The sequence below is a fragment of the Achroia grisella genome, unplaced genomic scaffold (genome assembly GCF_030625045.1).
Source record: "Achroia grisella isolate CSIRO2021 unplaced genomic scaffold, CSIRO_AGI_Agris_v1 utg856, whole genome shotgun sequence".
In the NCBI taxonomy this organism is placed as follows: domain Eukaryota; kingdom Metazoa; phylum Arthropoda; class Insecta; order Lepidoptera; family Pyralidae; genus Achroia; species Achroia grisella.
In genome coordinates, this window is record NW_026713045.1 from 1,449,031 (window position 1) to 1,470,895 (window position 21,865).

The window sequence follows — 21,865 nt, forward strand, 5'->3', positions numbered from 1 at the left end:
TAGTAAATGAAAGAACTTAAATCAATTATAAATATTCTTTATTTTCTTAGATAATTTTTTATGTTTTTTATTTATAGCTAATATAAGTAAATGAAAGAACTTAAATCAATTATAAATATTCTTTATTTTTCTTAAATTTTTATTTTTATTAGCTAATATAAGTATTAGAGATTCTGTATTATGGATGTTATTATTCTGTAATTCGGAATGTACGGTAGTAGTACGGAATTTAGTATAAATTAACAAATAACTTTTGCTTACTAATAATTACAACAAAAAAAATGGCTGTTTGTAGGTAATTTAATATGGGAAATTAAGACACAAGAGGTAGGTTACCTAATCAACAGAGTTCATATTGTACTATAGAAAAATATATTTAGCTGAAAGTAAGTTATTGTAGGTTTAGATATACAAAATGCAACTTATTGGAACATATTTACACATAATTCAGTCATACATACATAAAGCACTCGCAAATGTTATTTTCATTTAATAACTAAAATTCTTTCTATTATAAGTGAAAACAATCAGTCCAAAAACGATCTAAAGTGTGGTAGAAATGTCTGCTCACGCCCATCAATGAATGGTTCTCATCAGTGTAGCTCTGCAAATAAAATATTTACATTGTATTAAAATATACCTAGGTAGAGTTATACAAAGTCGTCTATATTGGCACCTATACCCATTTATACTTATTTTACACTTATTTTAACCGCCATGTAGATCGTTTTATAATCTCTGAGACGATGGTGTAATTTCACTGCTATATGCCCTATAGCAGTGGAGTTACAGTAAGAGAGCCCGTTAGGAGGGTCTGTTAAGTACCAGTTAGTGACGACTGAGCGTTACCGCGTGTATCGCGATAACGTCATGAAGACATGATGTTCGTAGTACTATACATATAAAGGTACAGGCGACGTCGGGGTATTCAGCGAAGGTATGTCTATTGTTGCGTATATCACAACATCTATAGTTGACGATGCCCCTGACTACTATCTGACGTAACAGTGGTGATGTTATAAGTTATGGATACATATATAAATTAAAATTTATACGTTTAATTTGTAATATCATTTGCATTCTCAATATAGGTACCGACTTCAAGGTAAAATTACCAAATATCGCAGCAAAATGTTTTTGATGGTCGTCTACTGTGAGAAGATGAATCCACAAGTGTTACATGTAATACATGATCTATTTCTTAAGAAGAAAGAAATATTTTTGGCATTTCGTTTAGGTCTGCCTATACTTTTTATGTCTATAAATGACTATCTATAGGTATAGATACTAAATATATCTTGTAAAGGCAGATTTAAAATAATTACGTGTATATACGTAGCTGTACTACTTTATGTATATGTAACCAAAATTGTGAGTTGTAAAATTTTTATATCTTAAATTGTACACTGTTTGAAGTTATAGGTAAGCAAGGATTTCTGCGGTGCCAGCATGAAGGATAAACTTCGTAATGGCAGGCTTGGCACGGGCTAACAACACTTAAAAACAACTGAATGAAAAAAGTCTGAATGTTCACAACATAAAAATTATGATAGCAATTCAAATACTTAAGACGGATATAAAAACACAGTACATAATATATAATAATATCGTATATAATACCGTAAAACCAGCAGATATAAATGTTTGTATACAGTGAATATGCTTCTGAAACGACTGAAAATACGAATAACTAATACGTACTGATGCAACAAGGCACGTGGATCGAGAGATACCATTTGCACGTATTGTAATTCTAAATAAAAATGATAATTTTGAATTTTGTATGTTTCTAACTAATAAACTTAAACTATCCCTATTTCAAAAATTCTTTACCATTAGAATACTACATCATCCCTGAGAAAAATAGGCTATATTTATTACCAGAAAAAGCATTTGACAGAGTCCCGAGAAGATTGGTATGGAGAGCATTGAGAGCACAACATCTGCTTGAAATTTACATACAGTTGATTCAAGATATGTACAACAACGTCCATACTAAAGTCAAAAGTCCTGCGGGAATGAGCGATGAATTTGAGGTGAGGGTTGGAGTTCACCAGGGCTCAGCTATCAATCAGCCCATTACTCTTCAATCTAGTCATGGATCAAATCACAAAACACATTCAGGCCCCCTTGCCTTGGAACCTACATTACACAGATGACATATTGCTAATATCCAACTCGGGAACTGAGCTACAGACTGCATTGACAACATGGGTCACGGAGCTAGAAGCATCAGGTCTCAAGGTCAGCCGATCAAAAACAGAACACAAAGAATGTCTATTTAGTGCCAAGAACACGCCATTAACAATCTATTACCCTGATAATACCCCTGTACCGAAACTATTACGCTTTAAATACTTAGGCTCGATAATTGCGGACAATGGAGAGGTGGAGGCAGATGTGACTCACAGAGTTAATGAGTCTTGGCAGAAGTGGATATTACTAACCGGAGTCCTATGTGACCCTCGCATGCCTGTGCGAGCTACGGGTAAAGTATATAGGACGGCGGTGAGGCCGGCTATGTTGTACGGAGCAGAATGTTGAATGTTGAATGTTGGCCAATAAAGGGGACACTAGTATAAAAGCTTCATACCACCGAGATGATCGAGGTGGTCGAAAAAGTCTTAAGACTACCCAAACGCAAAAGAGGCAGAGGACCTCCTCCAGCCACCTGGTGGACCAGTACGAGCAAGCTTGTGGCTGCGGAAAAATTGCCCGACCCGACAATCCAGGACAGATTCTCCTGGCGCCGAAAAATTAGGAGAGCCGACCCCGTATAAAATGGGACAGAGCTAAGAGGAAGAAGAAGATTTATTATCAGAAAAAAATATGGATACCTACTAAAAATTTAATATAGGTGGAAAATAGTTACAATTATGGATTTAAATAGATTTTTAAATACAGTGAGTCTATATCTATATAATGCGAGTAATTGGTTCGCAAGTAATTTACAGCGTCTAGATCATCATTCTTTTTAAATCCATAATGTATAAACTGTTTTTATGCTCAATAAACATTATTTTATTTCCAAGTAACTTGCTTTGTAAGCTGTGTTTCGGTTGTAGGATGCAGATTAAACAGAGAAATTACAGTGTAAGAAGCATCAAATTTCAGTTCTCTGGACTGAAGGTGTAATATCACGGGTGTAACATTATATAGACAACGGAAACCGCTTAACATCATATGGAGCGGGCAGAGAAATTACAGGGTAAGATCCATGACATCTTAGTCCTCAGAAATAAAGGAGTTGTGTTACATTATACCTATAGGTTACCACATATACGGCCCTTACTTGTTTGGTATTTAAATAAAATGAATATATATACTCACGACTTGTTGGAATTCAATATCTTCATGTTGAAGTTTCTTGGCTAACTGTAAACTGTGCTGATAGTGCACATTGTCGTCCCCTGTACCGTGGACCAGTAGATATTTTCTACCTCGAAGTTTCTCTGTAGCGGCCAATAGATCAGACTGTTGGTACCCAATAGGATTAGCTTGCGGCGTATCCATATAGCGTTCTGTGTATATTGTATCTAAAACAAATGAAGAGAATAAGAACTGAATTTCTTGTCAGTTCTCGTGGCTCGATAATACTTAGAAGTGACGATAGATTTGAGATTTAATAAGAGACTGTAATAGACATACATGAATAAAGATATTTACATTGATTTGATTTAAATGTAATAACAATTTTTAATCTCGCATGTAATCGTAATTTATATTAGAAATACGAAAGTGGGTTTGTTTGTTACACTTCCACACCTAACCTGCTGAATCGGTTATTATGAAATTTGGTACAGAGGTTAATAGGACTCTGACAACGGTTATAGACTACTTTTTTCGTACAAAACGATATAAGGATTGAAGGGAAGAAATCGAACCTGCTACCATCGGAAGTAATGTTTTATTAAAAATTAAGATGAAATGGTATTTAATTTTTTTTTCTAATTGTAATTTAAATATTACAACGGTGCATACCATAATAGAGCCAGGATGTAACGGGGGCGACGGCAGCTCCGCATGTAATAAGTTTCTTTTCATCCTTTATTAACATCATGGTGGTCGCATATCCCCCGTAACTCCAACCCCACACACCAATGCGTTTGGGGTCAATGAAGTTATACATCCCAATTAGTACCCTGCAATTAGTAATGAAGGTTACGTTTTTAAATTATTGTTAAATACGACCGGAATAGTAAATAGCCGTGTCTCAAACAATCAATTTGTTAATATGGTCTTAACACCAATAATTTTATGGTAAATAAAAGCACGTGACTATACTAGTCGAAACTTCGAGAGAGACAAATTTACCATAAAATTATTCGTGTGACAATACACGAATTAATTTAAAACAAGGTTATATAAAGCGTTATACTCTTAGTCAGTAATTTTGCTGCTATACCACACCATTCAACACAGAATGCAGCTTGTTTAAACGCTACAAATAGGTAAGATAATGCAGATTGCTGAATAAACTGTTTAGATGTTAAAATATTTGTATAAAAATTTGCACGCATGTTTGAAAATTGAATACACTGAACATAATGTTTAATATTATAAATTTATAAGCACTGTATTCTGCAAATGTATGATTTAATTCGATGTGAAATAAATTTCATTTTAAAACATTATTACTTTTAGCATTAAATAATTCCGTAACAAATTAACAATAACTTGTATAATATAGTGTTATTACTCAATAGCGGCTAATGTGTCTGTAATTTCGACAGTGCCAAGTGCGTCGTTCACAGCATGCATCGCCTCCGTGCCCAGAACTCCGGAACCCCTCACATCGATCGCGGCAACTATAAAACTTCTATTGGCTGCTAAGTACAGTGTGTAATATTCTGCAAAAAAAAATTAAAATAAATAATATTATTGTCAACGTGGTTAGGCTAACTTCATCTCTCAAATTAAATTGGTGTCTTATCGATGTTACCATCATCGGAGAGTCAGTCAGATCTATAAATTAATATACTGGTATAGCTATGGCAAGTTAGTCGGTGTTAAATTTGCAGTAAGTATTAGTAAATCATTATTAAGCTACAGTGCTCTAAAAGAAATAAATATTTTAGGAAATTTATAAGGTCATTGATATTACTCATAAATAGGTCACTCTGAAGCCACTATGAAAATATTTTAGGAAATATACATATATATTTATAGTATTTATAGTCATTGGTACATTAAATACTAAAACTAATTACCTAAGTCAAAATTATCTTTAACTCTTGTCGTCCCAGGGCCTGCGTAAACTCTTACAATCATCGGATACTTTTCACCTTCCTTTATATCTGGAGGTAACAATAACTTAATATTGGCTAACGTATGCTCCTTCTCCAGATAAATCATATTGAACAATGGCATTGGTAATTTGTATTCACTCAGTTTCTTGTTTAGTCTTGCATTGTCCTTGACTAGTTTCATTGTATCATCCTGAAATAAATGTTAAATGAAAATAATGATAAGTTTAATAAAAATGAATTAGGTAATACTTAGGTACTTTACTATTTCCACTGACTTAAAAAAGCGAGAATTCTGTGTTTATTAGTTATTTATAAATCAATAAGTAATCTCTTCCAGTCTAGCTTAGGGTGGATAGAGAAAGAAAACTTAGAATAGGATATGTGGCGCACGTCATAAACAAAAATAAGTATATATGTCTATAAATGTACATATAAATTAAATTATTGTGGTAAAAACGAATAATTATCATAGATTTACCACACAGGAGTAGAAAAAGACTTTCGGCGCGACGTTTGTTGCACTGCAAGTCACAACACCGAAACTCGCACCGGGCGAAAACGCTGCCGATACGCACTGACAAGCTGGCTCTTTACACGAAATACACCGCACTGTACCATCAGCTTCCGTAGCCCATAGTTGTCTTAGCCACGGCATATGTCCCGGAGCAGCTATGTAATAGATTGTATCCGTTCCTTGATTCCACCCCAGAATTTCTGTTACCGACGAATTACCACTACTTAGATCTTCCGTGGTAAGTGTCTTGAAATCAAAACGACCCACGTGTGGGAATCTGGCGTCACCATCATATAAATGTTGAATTTCAACCAATTTCGTTCCATTTTTGTTGAAGAACGGTTGACTTATATCAATCCAGCCATTCGGTTCCGTTTGCTCCCTAACCAAACTACATTCGTCTTGTTTTAGATCACAGTTCACCAATATGCTGACGCTTTGACGTCTGGTTAACCAAAGAACGACTAGATTTTGGTCCGATGCCCAATCTACTCGACCCAATATGTGATCAACTCCAACTACGTCGACAGGAGCTGGAATCCGCCTCGCTTTACTATTGATATCATCCAATTTGAAAACTCGAAGTCCAACTACAGGATTGACGCGACCTGCCTGACAATAATTAATTGATTCACATGTATATAAAACACTTTATTTTTAATTGTATACTTTGTAAAAAAGTCGTCTACTTGCTCGCTTGTAGATTCGCCGAGTATTTGTTTAGTAGGTAAGAACCTCCTCGTCCTACTATGAGGGGAGGACGCTTTTGGAAATATTTTCCACACAATAAAAAAAGACGACCTCAGTCTTACCCATTTCGCCGCTAAGCAGCTGGCTTCGTAAACCATATTTTGATTGAAAGAAAGAGACATTATCATGATCATCATGATTTTTGATCTCCGGAATGGCAACGTGGAATGATAACACGGGTGTCACATTATGATAACGTGATATCTATAGTTCTTGTATTTAAGCGACGGTTACCATTACCACTTACCATCAGCTGTTTGCCATTCCAGCGACATTAGAAGAAAACAATTTTGAAGTGATAAATAGTACCAACCTTTGGATACTTAAATTCAACCAATTCAGGATATTGATTGTTAGGATCTGACTCGTTCCCGTAGTAAGGATAAATAGCTGATTCGACATTAGTGTCGTTAAAAGATGCCACAGCCAAGTAAGTGCCATTTGGTGAAAACCACAGAGCCTCAGCTGCATTGAACACCTCCTCTGCAATTAAAAAAATAACACATATTACAATACTGGTGTTGCCGAAGGTAACCTATTTGATAGTTTTTTTTTATATATTTTTATTGTATTTTATATTTTGACGCTCTGTTTCTTTAATGCGTTTATATAATACCAATTTATATCATATTATGTTCCTACTCTTGAAGCTGACCTGAATACAAGCAAACCTTATCAAGGAATGTGTCTTACTTTTAACCACCTCATACAGTCCTTCCGTCATAACGCAACAAAAATTAAATTAATGAATTAGATTTTACAATTCAAACTTTAGAAATTCCTCAATTTTAATATTTTGTAAGTCAATCCAGTATTGTACCTATTAGGTGTCCGATATGTATCTATCTATAACCTTAACTGTAGATATGCGACGATTATCGAATTGCGCGTATTGGTTGACTACCCAGATTTTTCCCGAAAATTAGAAAGTTCAAATGCAGTCGACACAAGAAAAACTATTTTATATTTCTTTTCCACTCTCTGATGATAAAAAACCCGATACCGGCAGCGAGTTGGTTGTAACCACGCTGGTTTAAAATACATTTAATGAAATGTGATTCTCTAGTCGATCTATAGTCTCTAGTTTCATTATAACGGCAACATTGGACAATGCCTCTGTCTACCCCATCTGTGAGTTATCACAGTCGACATTATTGTTATTATTTTATAGACAAAAAGAAATGAATAATACAGCGAACCCTACCAAATAAAATTTGAACAGCTCTCATGAGTATGAATCTCAACAAGAAATTTGTTACCATCTTTATAATGACCTACATTTGCAAAATAAAATATATTACTAATTGGTACTACGTGTATATAAAGTATACTATGTAGCCTCTATTTTCTACAATAACAACGTCAACAAAAATTCTTGAAGTATCGCTACCAAGGGTTAATTACTGCAACAATCAATCACTGTTTCCATTAATTCACAAACAAAAAAAGAATCTTTATCGAGTCGGTATCAACTTAACGCAAACTTTATATGATTGATGACGGACTTGTGTAAATATTGTTATTGTGAACTAGACGAGCCAGCGTCTCCGTGCGCGTGGTATTCCGAATAACAGTGTGTTATAACTTTTTTTTATTGTAAACAGATTGAACTGACATAGTAAAGGCTTACATCTCTTATGCATACAGTAAATACATAATAATAATAAAATTATAAATTAAGCCATGATATAAGTTTGCACAGACGAACAGATAAAAATATTTCAAGACCTAACTATGTGTAAATGAGTAGTATCATTATATTACTACAATAATAATATCTTAGGACAATTAGCACAGCGTCATCTACTCCCAAGGTAAGCAGAACTTGTGTTATGGGTACTAGATAACTGTTATAAATACGTACATAATTTTTTTTTTAAATATGCATAATAATATAGAAAGAAAACAATCAGACTGATACAATACATGTTTGTACTCTGAGTGAAATCGAACCTGCGATCATCGGAAGTAAGATGGTATGCAGAACTGAGACTATAAATATATTAGGCTACCGAGGCCGTGTCAGTTGATATATATGTATAGACAGGTTCGTTTAGTATTTTATTATGTGTATGATATAAGCTAGTAGATTCTGACCTTCATAGATCCAGTCAGTGGCACCAAAGTACACTTCTCCCGGTACACCTTCGGTGGTGAGCATCACCACTGTCTCAGGTTGTGCCACATCAGGGACATAGTACACGTTGTTCTCTTGTACGTAAGCCAATGAAGCGTTGCTACTCCAAACAACTACTTGTAGAAGACCATTCCCAATAGCTTTTAAGGACCTGGAAATAATATTACCTAAGTGATTTCAAATGATTCTGAACGAATTATAATTAAATGTGTAGATATAATTTTTAATAATTAAATTCGATTTTAATATCGAAGCATTTTATTTTGTTCCCGCGTATGTAGGTATAAAATAGATAACTAAAAATTGAAAAAAAACCTACTTCAATAATAAAAAGAAATGGAAGCAATTTGAAAATATACTCTATCAAATAAAAAAGATTTTCAAATTATAAATGACGGGTTCAAAAATGAAAAGAGATAACTAACTAACTAACTATAAAAGAATAACTAAAATTAAAAGTTTTAACTACTTCAAAATTAAAAAACAAAAATTGGAAGCAATTTGAAATCATACTCTATCAAATAAAAAATAAGAACGGGATCGAACGACAGTTAAAACGTTAACTCAGGAATATACTATTTAATATTTTTATACTATGATGAAATATCGCAGTAAATTATATTCAGATTGAAATTATAACATTAGAAAAATGTATTTCAATTTGACATATTTTTTATTAAATCTTGCTTTTGCCAACAATAAAATGTTTGTTGGTGTCCATACGAAGTTTGTCACGACTGGCTGGTATTTGTATTTTATTAAACATACCTATTACTTATTAAATTAATACGGTTTTGTTACATTATTACAAATATATTTTTCTGCAATTTGGGCGCCAAGCGGAAGAGAAAACTATTATTTCCGTGTAACAGACGGCTTGCACGTAATTAAAGATACTCGGTTATAAAATGGAGCTGTTAACCTTCTGAGCAAAAGGTCTGTGGGTTACCTTTACCTTAAATAGACACGCCTATATATATCATAAAGATTCTAGAAAATTCTTTATAAAAAAAACTAGCCGACTGTATTAACTTATGGGTCTTTCTATATGTTAAGTATTATGCATGCATATTTTTCTTTGTAAATATGTGCATGTTATCTTGAAGGTTATATGTACCTAATCTAAAATTCTAAATGGTATACATAATAAAAAACTTACTTATTTTCTGTATTATAAACGTAATACTCCGCCACAGTAGAATATCTGTATACCTGAAATTAAAGAATGAATGGATTTATATAAAATAACATAAAATGTTATATTATTTCAACTACGCGTAGGTAGGTATATATATGTATGTATAATACTAATCAAGTTAAAAAAAATATTAGGACATAATTTTAATATATTATTTAAAAAATGCTATGTGGACCGCAGTATGATGCTGAAAATATGTATTCCAGCGCTGATTTTCAGTTAAGCCCACAGTTATGTTACAGATTTTAACAACAGCTAAATTCATACTTACACAAATTCCAATAATATAGTCATGAAACTGAACTGAACAGCAAGTGAAATATTATTAAATATTAAAGGGATTTTATGAAACTTTTCGTTCGATTTATAAATAATATCGCTGGCTTTCGGCTAAGTTTCCTTCACTATTGTTCCTTATATACCTATTTGACTTCTTAGGTCTTCAATACGTTGAAACATATGTATATGATAATTTCATCTATGAATATGACAATACTAAATTCGTAATCGGTTTATTGTTATGCACAACTTGAGACCTTCATTAAAAATTAACCATAATAATGCAAAACAAATGCGACCTTTAAAATCAGTTAACCTTTTAAAGACAAAATAAATATGTAAATAGAGATATGGTAAATATGTAGGTACAGAAATATTGTAATTAATGAAAGGTGTATTTTGGGTTAAGGTTTGAGTTTGTAATCAAAATATTCGTATATACAAAACCTGTATTTGATATTAAAAATATAATACTTAAATATAGGACCTAATTTTTTTTATTCAAAAAATAATTACCACCTGTTATTTTACAAAGATATATCTCAAGGAAAATTATTTTGTAAGACAATGTCTGTTGTAAAAACTAATTTAGTTGTAATTTCGAAATAACGAAGTTCTACCTCAATCGGTGAGAGGGATGGCCCAGGCTTGGAATAAAGGTTTAAATTCGAACCGCCCCCACTTTGAAACTTTTTCTATCACTTAATAATATTTGAATATGATTTTCTACTTTAGTAATTACAACTGATGTGAATGGCTTTGAAAATATTTAATGCTATTTTGAATTGTAGAGACATTATTTTTATGACATTATAAACAATTACAGGATTATGTGACTTAAATGCTATCTAACTATACGCTATAAAAAAAAATTGAAAGTGTTTTTTTGCAATTGTGTATATACCATTTGACAATTGAAGTTTTGATTTTAAAGTGAAGCTGTCTCACTCTGCCACTGACTCGTTACACAAGTTTACAATTTACTATTGATTTGTTACAATGAAGAATTGCCAACAAGTAAGTTACATTGATCAGCCAAAAATCATAGTGTGCCTAACTAGCTATACCATAGGTTAGCTATGTATGAGTAATTATATACAAAACATTAGCCATTAGAACCCCACTTCTTTTGGTCAATAATGTAACGGCTTTTATATATTATAACAACTATTCAGACATACAGTTGCATGCTTGTAGAATGTATCAATTATAAATAAATTTATAGCAACTTGTATATCAATAAAAAAACAAACAAACTCATAAAGAATAACAGAAAAAATATTTCAATTAGTACCAAGATAATCGGTTTTCTTTGTTGCCACGCTTGAGCGGCGATGCAAATCGCTGTGATGTATAATATACCCATAAATAAGCATAACGTAATTAACATTTTCATTTTCTTTCATATAATATCTGTTATTGCCAATGCAAAAAAAGCAACTCTCACAAATTTGGCGATAAAAACTGAAACTAAACTCTAAATATGAATTACTGATAGTTGAATTATGAGTTTTGAACATGTATAGGTACATAGAGTTTGACATAAAGTTATATATCCATATATCATATATCCATATAAATATATATATACATTTAAATAATATGCATATTTAATAACGTAGTAAAAATATATCTAGTTTAGAATTCATATCTAATGATTAAAATACAAAATACGAAACGATGACCTTACCTTTTGCAAATGTCTGGTTAACAATACATATTTTCCGTCATTTGAAAATGTCACCAGCGAGTAATTAGACAGCTGTATCTGTAAGCATATTCATATTACTTAATAAAGGTTTTACCTACAATTAGTTATATTGTAGACTAGCTGTACCCGCGATTTCGTCCGCGTGTAATTTAACTTTATTTAGCTAAAATAAAAGTAGTCTAAATTACTCCTTATTACATCAGCTACCTGCCAAAAAAGTCCCGTCAAAATCAGTCCAGCCATTTCAGAGATTAGCCTGAACAAACAGACAGACAGACAAAAATTGTAAAAAATGTTATTCTGGTGTATGTGCCGTATTTATATTCATATGCATGTAGTAAAAAACGGTTATTTCAATGTTACAAACAGACATTCCAATTTTATTTATATGTATAGCTAACAAATCATATGGACTAATTTTTGCAAGATAGAAATTAAATAAACTACACGAGTTTACATATTAATGAAGGACCCTGTTTTATAATATACTTCTGCGTTTATTGGAACGTAATTTATAACGTAATTAATATACGCGGAATTCATAACCAGAATCCTTTATTCCTTTGAAATTCTTACCTATTCTGAAGTATTAGCAATGCACCAAAGGTACTCCTGCTTTTAAAAGGTGTATATATAGCGGTATTTATATATCGCTTAATAGGTTTCAAAACACTAGTAGCATAAAACTTGATACGAAAATGTTACATAGTGTATATAATCATCGTCTAATCAAAATGTATTAAGCTTCAGAAGGATTATTTTAAAATATCTACATATATAGAAAAAAGAGAACAGGTAATAGGGTAAAGAGGTATGTATTGCTATTCTATAGACACTTACCAATTCCGGCTTATTTAAAACAGTAACAAAAGAATGATTGACCGCATTGTACTTCAGGATCCCAATTTCAGGTTCTCTACGAATGAATTCTGTATCTGCAACATAAAAAAAATATATTTCGTATAAGGTAACTTTAATCTAATGATTAATTACTTTAATCGTATGATATACATATAAATCCATTGATATTAGGTACATATTTGACAGGGTTACATTCCCGAGAGATTATTTGAATTCAACATAGAAAGGGGTATGCCTACCACCATCTCTCGAATTATTCTGAGGGTAAAGTTTCGAATTATTTTAATCAAAGTTGAAAATCAGAGTTTGCAGTTAATACAGACAATGTAGCGGGCGGGAAGATGTGGAAATACTTATTATTGTAAGCTCGAGACAGACCCTGGAATCAGTTTTGATTTACTATTTCCATATTTATCCTTTTTTTATAAGCGAATATATTTTCGTGTAACTGGAATAGCAGACAATCAGACAATAGTGTTGTATACATACATACATATATGTAATTAGGTATATATTTTATAACCACACCTATTCCATAGTCATAGTTCACTCGTTTACCTACAGCCTAACTCGCCTCGCTTTTGCTAAAATCAAATGCATTAAAATTAACACTAAATACTATTTCTTTATTGTGTCTATCTTCTGGTGATATGTATTTCCCTATAAACTGTATTGTGTTTATCTGAACTACCGCTGTTTCTTGTGATATTTTTGTGTAGGTAATATGTGATGAAAATAGTGTGTATCTTTTATTAAATACGTGAATTCATACTAGTATAGGAGTATCCCCAGTCGTCGCCTATATACGAGTACATAGACATACACGTGATAGTCATAGTACCTTTCATCCCTTGACATTCTATAGGCCTAATTATAATAATTATAAAATCTTAGAACAACTCACACAGTGTCATCTGGTCCCTAGTTAAGCAGAGCTTATGTTACTGGTACTGATATAAATACATAGATACATTTTTTTGCAAATACATACATAATATACCTACATAGAAAACACCTATACCAATACAAACAATCATGCTCATGCTTTGTAAGCTATGCATCGGTAGAAGGATAAATGTAACTGTAAATTACAAATGCTAGGCCGTGGATATAGGAGAGACCAAGTCTACCTTGGTAACACTGGATAATAAACAAAGCATAAACTATTACCTGAAACCCATTGTACTGAAAGCCCGTCAGGATAAAAACTTGGATTGAATGGTATCAAATCTTCGAGCAGCAGTGTCTTTAGTGCAAGCTGAGGAAATGGCGAAGATTCAGTATGGGATACCAACAATGTTACCAGTAGAATCAGCCGTTGATTTATTCTCGCCTGTAAACCAAATATATGAAATTTCAATAATTCGAAGTCTTCATCTTTATTATCATTACATATTAAATAAAGTCGCTGTCGCTGTTTCTACCTATGTATGCTTAAATCTTTAAAACAGATTTTGAAGCGGTTTTTTAATAGATAGAGTGATTCTAGAGGAAGGTTTATACATATAGTACATGTAAACCCATGCGTATAATCCTTACAATTAATGTCAAAAAGTTGATTTGCTAAAATTTCAATTAATAAATAATTTAGAGCCATATGTGTTAAAAACACTGTTTGTTCTAAACTGTATATTAATTTTGAGTACCAGTTTAGTAACCTGTATTCTCGCAGTTTAGTAAGTCATGAGCAATTAGTATACAATACTTTTCTGTAACTGGGTAGACAAGTGGCCAGACTAAAAAGTGAATGGCCAAAACCTTGGTAAATGGCACAAGTACGTAGCTATTCAACAAAGCAGCCTGCCTATAGAAAACTTTTTATAACACACATTAGTAACAAATTTCTCTATAACTGAACTAGTATTATTCAATAGTGATTACATTCGACTTCCATGGGAACAATTACTTTTTGACTAATATTTCGATCGCAGGGTTGTTAGAAGCTTAGAAGAATATATTTGAAAAACATAATATGGCTATCTAAATCCTAGTGCTCTGTTCAAATGAAGTATTGCCGATTTTACGTGCCGATACTTTAATTAATTAATAACATCGGCATAGTACTTTTTTATTTAATCCAATCCACACAAACCTACAAAATAACAAAAACTGTCGTATTTAAAATACTAATACAAATAAATAAAATTAAAAGCTGACAATGCAATATAAGAGCTGATGTGCTAGCCACTTATTTAAGATAAAATACACAAAACTCTATGTACGTATTTAAATTATTAATCAAGACTAAGCAGTGACGTGTGTGACACGTTTCATTTACATTACCGTATGTACAGTTACAAATGATAATTCAATTAGTGGAGTGGTACATATAAGGAAGTCAATACTAATTTCCATAACAAACCTTATTCATTACGAATAAGTACTAAAACGATTTGTCTAGTATAATAAACAAGTATACTTCTGTAAAACGACTTGAGACTCTATTATCATGTCGTACAGCTAACAGAGTTGGCTATAATGTTACGTAAAGCATGCCAAATCGAATTGGAACAGAAAATACCGAGACCAATTTGGCAACTATACAAGGAATAAAAATTTTGTAAAATATCTATTAAATGGTTTCCAACATAGTCTCGACACATTATTATTTTCAAATTTGCATACTATTGGAAAGTAATAAAAAATAACAATCGGAATTTTGTCGACCTCCGTATTATGTGATTAATTTTATATTACAGAGTCATAATAGATAATGCAGTAAGATGTTAGGTCCGTCACATGTACTTAGAATAATGTGCATTAAAGTATTATAAAAAAAATAAACAAATATTATTCTTAAAAACTTTTTACACGTAAGTATGTATTGCGGAATATATTCCAGGTGAATTTTCGAAACGCCACGTATTGAAACTTTTAAGAAAAAAGATTTTTTTCTTTAATAGTAAGTGCAAACATATAATTTCCCTGGCATTTCCCAATGGTGCCTCATATGTGCCGTTAATTATTTATCAACTAGGGGGATAAATTCGTTAACAACTGTTTAAAATAGGTATACACAAATATACAGTTACAATATCGCAACTGCATATATGCATCGCTTTTTCATACAATGTATATTTACAACAGAAAGTAACTGTTGCTAACTAAATTTCGTTAAGTTATTACATAGAAATTAACGTTAGAACATTTATTATAGCATTATATCATTTTGCACTGTTATTATTATCATCATTATATGTAGCTGTAATGCCACCTCTTATTTTTTCCGGAGTATTTTATTTATCTATTTTGTATTTTATTTCTACGTTACATTACACTGTAATAAAAATTACTATAAAGATAATAAAAAGGTGTATCTATTTTACCTATTTTAATGATTACTTTTAAAAGATTTTTGTCACATATAAGCAGAAAATTGATACTGGCGATTGGTTTTCATATATCCATACATATATATATCAATGCACTTTGGGATATCTTTTTCCACTTGTCTGTGACTGGTATGTTGTTTTGCGGAAATCCAGTTAAGTGGTGCTGCAATGGATACGCAAATATGTCAAGGCGTCCATGAATTCAATATCGGCTTGTGTATAGTAGTAAATGAGTAAAACGTCCATTATAACAAATAATGTAGTTCCTACATTACTAGGGGCAAACGAGCTTGTGGTTCATCTTAGTAGATAATTACCGCTGGCTATGAACAAAACCTTTACTGGTGTGAGCTAGGACGGAAGCGGTGAATAAGGGAACGAGACAAGAAATAGCAAACGGTAGAAGAGAAGAAAACAAGTATTTGATATCTATTCGAATTCATCACATAATACACAATAACACGGGCTAACTAGTAATTAGTGGATACAATCACTTTGCTCCGTTATTCCATGGAGGTGGGATATTTTCTGAATCATACTGATCAATCTGCTGTACTTACAACCAAGCATGATTTAGTACTGTGCTCTACCACAAAAATAATCCTATCGAAGTTAAATTTAGGTATTAATTATGAAAACAGATTAAAAAACAACGTGCAATATATTTGACACATATTTAGATTTTGTATTGAAACTCGCTTGAAATAATGAATTCAGATATATTAAAGTAACTAACCTGTGATGTGAATGAAAAAATAGATTCAATGTCATGGCTAAAACATTGTAGAGGAAAAGAAGGGGAATGCCGAGGAAACATACGCATATGACGGCAACCGGCTGCGTGGCGTGCATTTTAAATGTACAGGAACTACACTACAAAGCCTGCGGTTTCAATAATACATTATGATCCTCGTATTATTTATAGCTTCAATTATTTGAGTATACCTACATTTTAAGAATGTATATTTGATTACATAATAAAAAAGTATATGGTTTACAACATTCATATTTTGCACTCGCAGTACGCTAACCGTTTACCATCAGATGCCCCGTATAGCCACTAATCCTGTTAAAAAAGTACTTATTCGGTACCGGAACTAAGCATATGTTAAATAAGATGTGCACACTTTGAACTCATTGATGTGGTTTCAAAAACGCGATGCACAAATGTAAATGTTTATTCAAACTCTGAACACACGCTCAAAACTCAAATATCCATACCATACGACTTTGTATAATAGATATTTGCGTATTTAAAGCCGTCTGGCGACAGCCTTATATTATAATAATCGTGTACGGTTTAGTAGTTGTAGTATGAGATTCGTGCACGACTAACTACTACACCTACACTAAACACACTAAATTTCCAATAAATATGAGTCAAATACGTATATCCCTACCTATCCTACGAAGTGGAGTGAGCTGGTTATATATGTCGCAGAATCGATTCTCGTTATACACCAACAAACATCGGTTCGTATTCTAGAGTGGAGACCGCAAATTGGCAAATGTAGTGTAGGACTCCCCGCAGCTATGTTGAACGACGACATACGTAGGGTTACGGGTAGTAACTGGAAGTGAAAGGCTGAAAATCCGTGCCTTGGGAGAGACCTAGGTCGAGCAGTGGATTGATGATGATCATAATTAACGAATAATAATAAATCATTTTAAAGGAGACACAGTCCAATTTCTTCGTTTGTCTTAACTAATATTTGCTGAAGTAAACGGTAGGTAATAGATACATATAGCTTTGATAACATAAATTGCATTTCGTTACATTCCCCTGTTAATTTTCTATTTCAAAATTTAAGCACTATTATTGTTTGTGGAATAAGGATTAAATAATTTAAAGTAGTAAGTACAACTCAAAACTCAAGTTTATATAACTGAAATATAAGCAACAACAAGCAACATAACATAACAACGAGCCGGCCTATCTGATGGAAATTGGCAATTGTTACCTCAACACCATGAGGATCATCGCGTCAGTAGGTACAGTATGTACGTCAGTCATTCAAGCATTAGCAAGTAATGCTTGAATGCATGCCTCTACTAAACATGGAATTATTAAAAAAATAGGAATTCATCAGATTAATTAACTTTGATTACATCAAACAACTGATTACAATTTTCTTGCAATATATCACTCAACTAACTGACATTGAAATTGCATACCATACGTATCAAGATTTTTATTGCTTCGATGTATCAGTAATTAAGGCGTGACTTCAACATGGCATTTCATCTCCCATTTCTCAGTAACAGTGTGTATGCAATAATGCTTATGTATAGTTTTTGATAACGTAGTAGGTATTAATAAAAAACTATCAAATAATATAATTAACTTTAAAAGAATAAAACATGAGAATAACAATCCCCAACAATCACTACCGTCAATATAGAGATAGAGCGAAAGTTAATTCGTTCACGACATATTACATAAACATTATAGCTCACTGCGTAAATAAACATACATTTACAAACCATGATTACAAACACTTAAGAGTTTGCGCGAAATAGGCGGGAAACAACTTTAACAAAACCATAGACAATGTCGCTTGCGAAGTTAACTCTGGTACTAAAATAATTAAGTTTTTTTTTATATTTAATATATTTTATTATTCTTATTTCAAATTTCGCCACATCCACAATACAATTCAATTTTATTTATTGACTACAATTTGAAAAAGAAACCTGTTGAATATTCGTTACATGTTTACAAGTATTGACTAAAGTAGGTTACTACACTTGTTACATAATCCTTGTGTTTCTACAATATCTCTTCATAACGTCCACCTTAAATTAATGTAGCCATTTACAAGTGTGGATTTTTATTCTGAGCGAAACTAACGGATAGAATCTAAAAGGTAGGTAACTAGCTGATAAGGTAACACATATAACTGGTATAGATCTGTCCTCCATTCTTTTTCAATAAGTGTCAGAAAAAGCTTTGCCTAATACAGCTTAAAAACATAATATCCAGAATAAATAGCAGCCCACACTATCTCTATCCTCAATACTATATGTATACAATATTTTATGATGATTAATTTTGTCCTTAAGGTACCAAGAGGTAAAACGCAAACAAATACACAAATTCACATTCATATTTCTAATATTAGTACGAGGTTGGTTCACAAACTTTTCATCCATATTTCTTAAAGTTTACGAAGTCGAGTAGAACTAATCGTTAATCTTACTTAGCAAATGCTTATAAGGATAGAATAAGAAATTATTAATGCTGCTGGAAAGAGGATGGTGGAAAGGGGAGTGTATACTGGAATGACTGTAAATAGGAATTCAGAACAAAAGTAAGTAAACATATATATCCTTGCCTGCTCCATTCCTCTACCTAGCTTAAACAAAATCTTAGCTAAATTCATGCACTGCAATAACTCAAAAACTAAACGAGTCTGTAACATGTTCATCAGACGAGAGTAGATATATATTGCAAATTATTAATATTTTTATATGCATTGTTTACATAGGATGTATAGCATTAATGAATCACCTCAGCTTAGGTATTCTATTCATATATGATAAGCAAGTAACTGAAAAAAGAACATTCGATATTTTTTTTATATCTAATTAAGTTAATTAGATATAAAGAAAATATCGAACTACATGAACGAGTTTTATTGCGCCCAATTCAATGTATAAAAAAGTGAAATAGTATAATTCTACAATTCATATTTATCGTTTTCCGATAATATGGTTAATTTCGATGACAATCAACATTGACGCCATTCAATATAAACAATAACCATACAACCAGTTGTATTGTAGAGTCCACTCTAAATCTTAAGTCATACATACGTCGTTATACAAATAATATATAGTTAATAATATGTGTATGTAAATTACCATTATAATAGGCTATTGTTATTGATGGCTTATGTTTCAAAGCTGACGTCAGGTTTGCATTCGCTTTATATATTGTATACTTAGAATTAAATGTGATCTGTGTATAATACATCAATACATGTAACATCTGTTTAATTAATGCTGAAAAATAGACACGAAAAATATTTAATGTAGTACAATAAACTCTGTGGCCGTGGTATTTCTTCCCAGAAGCGCCATGTCACATCACTATGACACAAAAAATAAAGTTCATATCAATATTATCCATGACAATATTGATACGATTCATTGTAACGAACATCTCATCACTATGCTTCCAGCAGATTTGATCACGAACTATTATCATGTTACGAGAGCTAAAATCGCAATTTGGATGTTTCTTGATGTAAATTCAACTGCCACTTAAGATACATAACTGTAATGATATGTACCATATATGCCATAGTATATATGGTACATAGTATGTAAGTCATAATTTACCTACTTACTTTTTTCCTGATGTATATGTACATGTGTAGATTTGTTTGATTTGAAATTTAGATTCAATGTTATTATTTTTTCATATATTGTCATGAAATAGTGTAAAACGCGGTTTTGCCTGAATAAATATAACTTAACTGGCTGTGCCCGCGGTTTCACCCGCATGAAAATGTATAGCCTATAATATGTTATTCTGATGTATAAGCTATATTACTATAATGTTTGATCAAATCCGTTCAGTAGTCCTTGCGTGAAAGAGTAACAAACGTAAGGATGAAATGATTTAATATGTAGTATATAATTTATTAGGATAAGTTCCTAGTGCTAGTCTGTGACGAATAGTAATAGTCCCAATTACTTCTATTTTTTCAACGTATTAAACGTATATTTAAAGAGTGTGCGAGTACCTAGCACTTCTTTATGTTAGTAATAGTGCAGTTGGTATTAAATATCAGTAGATACTTTATAAGTTATAACTAACGATTAAAAGAGTATTATTATGAAACAAATATATAGCATGTGAAAACAATCTGTCGTTTTAAATTTTGTTGTTACGAACTATTTTACACTATCAGCTGCAGTTCCATTTTCAATTTCAGATGGTAAAGGGGTGAATGTGAAAGGCTCTCCAAGCTCGCGTAATATTTACAGAGCGGTTGAAGGCCAAGTCCTGGTTTGACTGACTGATGCATATTATGCCTGAGGGAATCTAGCGCTGCTCAGACTATGGTTACAGTTGTAATATCGGCAATCTCATCGATTCCCGTTTGAATGAGATTTAGCGTTCAGGATCTGTGTGGAGTATAACATAAACAATATTCTACTCACCATGTCACGTGACTGTACGCAAGAATTACAGGACGTGAGGACGAGCCCCCAATAGAAGTTAAGTGGTCCAATCAGATAGCATCACTGAGCACGGCGCGCGCGCACGGTTCCTAGTACTACAATAAGGCACGAGAGATCGCGGGGCCGTGCGGTCGCCGACTGCGCCCGCGCACCTCCAGAGTCACAACACTTACGCACTTACTGGCTCACAAGTTACAATCCATATTGCGAGCCATTCCAACTGGTTTATTCACCCCAGATATAATAATAATATAATTGAGTATGTTTTTAGGAACTTATCTCGTACACTTACACTTTAAAAGGAGATAAAAATACAAGCTATAAATAACTAAATAAAACAATATGGAATTAAATAAGTCAACTGATTGAAAGATTTAAATTTACGTATAAGTATATGTAAATTTAATCTTAATCATATTATAGCGCACTCTAGTCTTAAACCGTAAAATAATTCATGAACACAGAAGTTTGTATCATGCGGATATCGAACCCGAAAACATCGGATGATTTGAGTTGTGCAATCCTTAAACTATTGCCAACTTTTGCCATAAACTTAGACACACTAATAATCATAGAAATAAATATTAAAAATAATATTAAAATTGTTTATCATAAAATCAATAACCACGCACTTTAAGAGA

At 32.3% G+C, this 21,865-nt stretch overlaps 1 protein-coding gene across 1 annotated transcript; it reads right to left on the minus strand.

The window, feature by feature from the left end:
• Window positions 1–105: 105 nt before the first annotated feature.
• On the minus strand, window positions 106–21,378 carry LOC131852708 (venom dipeptidyl peptidase 4-like). The gene is made up of 13 exons (XM_059203427.1): window positions 21,204–21,378; window positions 13,870–14,032; window positions 12,679–12,773; window positions 11,818–11,895; window positions 9,810–9,862; window positions 8,611–8,801; window positions 6,827–6,996; window positions 5,728–6,375; window positions 5,211–5,439; window positions 4,700–4,850; window positions 3,982–4,142; window positions 3,331–3,536; window positions 106–604 (listed from the first exon to the last, which is right to left on the minus strand). The coding sequence occupies exons 1-13, from the start codon at window positions 21,204–21,206 to the stop codon at window positions 512–514; spliced, it is 2,241 nt and encodes a 746-aa protein (XP_059059410.1). The 5' UTR covers window positions 21,207–21,378; the 3' UTR covers window positions 106–511.
• Window positions 21,379–21,865: the final 487 nt, after the last annotated feature.